The sequence below is a fragment of the Formica exsecta genome, unplaced genomic scaffold (assembly GCF_003651465.1).
Source record: "Formica exsecta isolate Colony F162 unplaced genomic scaffold, ASM365146v1 scaffold500, whole genome shotgun sequence".
NCBI classification, from domain to species: Eukaryota; Metazoa; Arthropoda; class Insecta; order Hymenoptera; family Formicidae; genus Formica; species Formica exsecta.
The window spans coordinates 410,623-414,509 of record NW_021852243.1 but is presented as its reverse complement, the minus strand read 5'-3'; the positions used below and the strand labels follow the sequence as shown (position 1 = coordinate 414,509).

General features: G+C 36.1%; 2 protein-coding genes across 4 annotated transcripts in view; both read left to right on the top strand.

Moving 5' to 3' along the window:
* LOC115241616 (embryonic polarity protein dorsal-like) overlaps positions 1 to 2,768 on the top strand; it is a 4,982-nt gene extending 2,214 nt beyond the window's left edge. For all 3 annotated transcript variants that reach the window (XM_029817455.1, XM_029817457.1, XM_029817456.1), the window contains exons 6-7: positions 19 to 209; positions 333 to 2,768. In XM_029817455.1, coding sequence (XP_029673315.1) covers positions 19 to 209; positions 333 to 1,916 — 1,775 coding nt within the window. In that variant the 3' untranslated portion in view covers positions 1,917 to 2,768. The remainder of the gene's footprint in view (positions 1 to 18; positions 210 to 332) is intronic.
* LOC115241636 overlaps positions 2,651 to 3,887 on the top strand; it is a gene marked incomplete at its 5' end in the record, with an annotated part of 3,119 nt that continues 1,882 nt past the window's right edge. The window contains one exon of the mRNA XM_029817480.1: positions 2,651 to 2,768. Coding sequence (XP_029673340.1) covers positions 2,651 to 2,768 — 118 coding nt within the window. The remainder of the gene's footprint in view (positions 2,769 to 3,887) is intronic.

Sequence of the window (3,887 nt, the reverse complement as noted above, 5' to 3'; positions counted from 1 at the left end):
TATATATATATGTTTCAGAGGCAATGTCAGATCTTGTGATTTGTAAACTGAGCCATTGTAGCGCATCAGTTGCTGGTGGTATGGACATGATTTTATTATGCGAAAAAGTCGCGAAAGAAGATATACAAGTGAGGTTTTTTGAAGAAAGAGATGGACAGCTACTCTGGGAAGGATATGGTGATTTTCAACCAACACATGTACATAAACAAGTGAGTTACTAATTACCTTAGTTGTCGTCATTTTGTAACTATAAATTATTCATTAATTATAAGAGTTGCAATACTTGAAAAACGCGACTTGTCTTTCTGCATTATAACGATTTTTTTTTGTAGACGGCAATTGCATTCAGAACACCCAGCTATCGTACACAGCAAGTGGAACAGCCGGTGCAAGTATATATCCAGCTTAGAAGGCCGTCGGACGGCACTACAAGCGAACCGCTACCATTTCAGATGTTACCACTAGGTACAGGTAGGCCTGCTTTCTGGTCATTACGGAAAGCATTTGCCAGGAAGAAGGCAGATTACAATACCTTTAGTAAAATCTTATCAACAGAGACTGCTCTTCTTGCCAATGTAACTCCTAAGTTTCCTCGTAATATTGACGAATTCAATAATAACGATCTCGACGCGAAAAGATCGCACGATAAAATCTCTGCATTGCGCGCTTTAAACGAATTGTACAATATGAAAAATCATATCGACTTGTGCAACGGCGATTTAAAGGCAATAATCAATTCTGCTCAAAACGTAGATCAAAGCACGAAAAGTACCGTTTTAGATTACGAGAACAACGAGGTAACAGTAAGTCCCGAAAGTAACGTGGAGAGCAAAAAAGAAATTAATAAATTGTATATTGGCGATAATAGCGTAAAAAACGATACACTTACCGTGGATTATAAAGAGGGAACTGTCGAAGCAGTTCCCTGTACGAAACCCGACATGCAGGATAACGGCATAACCGCGTCGCGAAATGTAGATAGCTCGAGGGATAGGTCCGATTGGTTCGATTATTCTGAAATAGGCAAATGGGTGCAGAAGGGACAAGCATGTCTTAAGGAGAAGAGTAATGAGATAGCGGAAATTAAAAATACAACGGAAGGCGGCAACAAATCGTTGAACGAATTTTTGTCGCAAGTGGCCGAACTCGATCAAATTTACGCCGATACTCATAACAAACTGATACAAACTTCTACGGAGATAAACGCAAATCAAATGATGGACGTTTGCGACAACCAGACCTATACTAGTCTACAAATGGCCATGAAGAATCCGATTGAGTTATTTGACATCACCGATGATAGAAAGTACGAGGACGTGGCCGTTCCGAGACAAGACACGGAGATACCTGTGACGTCTCCAACATCGGCAGCTAAAAGAGATGTAACGGGTGAGATGGAGGAAAGATTACCACCCTTGCCCCCGAAGCGAATACGAAAGATGCCATCGATGCCTCTTTTACCGCGTCCGATATCCGGTCAGACGCTCAACGATTCCTCTTCCGAGGCACCGAATAAAAACTTGCCGTCTTTACCCGGTACTTTACCGAAACACGCGAAACAGGGGCTCTTTTCAAAATTGTTTGCTAAGAAGAATAAGAAAGATAAATGCTCAATACCGAGTTTAAGCGGAGATAGCGACTCGTTAAATAGCTTGTATTTATTGAGGAGCGCCGTGCAAGACGATATGCAATCGCAGCTTCCACGTCCTAGTATGACGAGTGTTACGGGTGTTAAATCTCTCAAACTAGACGGTGATGAAACACCACCGTATGGTATAGATTTAACTGAAGCCGAACACTATGCTCTGTACACTACTATGGCACCGCACGCGACTGCCTCAGAATTTGATGAACTGTCTTTCTATTATAGTCTAGTCGAAGGTGGAAAGATACTGATGGAGGGAAAAGAGACCTAAACTACTTGTTTAATGATATCTTTGTTGTACTGCCGAGTTGAAAATAACTTTATATAACTCTATATTATGAAAATATTGTATTTGAATCTGGCGAGTTTGTCTACCAAAGTGTGTGGAGTATTGTCTCTGTTGCACACATTGCAGCCAATCCTTTATTATATTGTCGGTTCTTGTTGTAAGAAATTTACAGAGTTTTGATAGAACTGACATTTGTATTGTTAAATCAAAGATTTCTCCATAGGAAGAAATAGGAAACTCAAGAACTATTTCTTAAGACATGTTTAGTACGTTAAAACGGATCGATTTTTGCTGTAATTTCGACGCATTTATCCAAGTATGCAGAATTCAAGTCTAGTCGAATCGCGATTTGTTGCCTTTTACTTAATATCTTTTTCGATGGATTTTATAAAACTTTCTATAATTGTTGTTTATTATCAAGTAATTAACTATGTCCTTTCTAGTCAAGTATGATGCTGTTATGTTTTCGTATTCTCTAAAATACTTTACTACTTTCTTATTAAGTTTTATGATATTATGAGTTTATGCAATTATCTTTTTCTTTTCATGTTGTTGTAGATTGCTAATTCTAAAAATGTTTTGACAAAAATTTTGTCTATCCTTAGTTTAATTCGTCGATTATCCTTTTAAAATGACCTTATCGATGTACGCTAAGGAAATTCTCAAGTTTTACCGAGAGGCCTTCATTCAATTGTACGCAATTGTCAATATAATGAAACCTTATTAATGCACGATCATTTGTAGATGATGCCGATTCGTTAAGGCGAAAGAGACAAAAACTTAATAACAACTCAAGCTCGATACTTTTCAAACATGTAGCAGAAACTGAGAAGCGTGAGTATATATTTGCAAAATTATTTATAATTTTACAGCTTGGGGAATTAGGATTGGGCGACATTGCCGATGTGTCAAATCTGTAAAAATCATACTATTTATCTTTATATCACGTTTCTCACTGAAGGAATGAGTGTCGAGTAAATTTGTTACTGTGACGCGCAATCCTTCAATCGCTTTTCCATCTGCTGTAATCGAGATTGTGCTACTGGTATTTCTTATACGCATACTCTTTGTACAGAAAAAAATAAGATATATATATATATACTTATACACATACGGAACGAGAGGCCTTTTACTACAATGAAACTTGTGACGATTTTGTACATTTTAGCCGAGACCTATTTGGTACATTTGTTAATTGTTATAAATGACGAATATGGTGAATTTATTAAAAAAGCTTTTGATAAAAAACTGGAAGACATACGTGCAAAGTTAAAAGAAGTTACAATATCTGTATGAACGACTGTATAGGTTTTTAAATATTCAATTATTATCATGTCTCATCGCATACACTAACCATCTATCAATTAATCCAATCCCTTTACACTTTGAAAATATGATGTACCGTTTCGAAGATTTTATAAGATATAATGTAAGAGCGCTCCGTGCATTACAACGTACATATGATTTTGCTTTATTGATATTTTCAGTAAACTCTAAAAATTATTGACGAGCAGTTTTCATAGTGGAAAGGGAGGGAGGCTTATCGAATACAAAACTCTCATTATATCTGTGCTACATATATTTTCACATGTAGACAAGCAGTCTTGTTTTATACTTTTCTAGAGATGTATTTTATATAAGAATTTGGAATTTTGTGTGAGGATTTAAAGAATTAGGGAGCAGTGAGCTTGTATATTTTAAGATATGACGATATATTGTATTTTTCTATTTACAAATATTTATATGGAAATGATTTCGAGAAGCAAGTTTTACAATACACCTATAGGTCTTACAAAAGGGAATTTATTATCTGAATAGTTATTTGGAGTCATTATGCATGACAATAGATACTTGTAAGTAAAAATTTTATGGCTCAAATCTTGAGCGCGATGCGAGTGCGCTACTCTTGTGCAATCAATATTATACTTTGAAAGTCAGCAATATATATATATA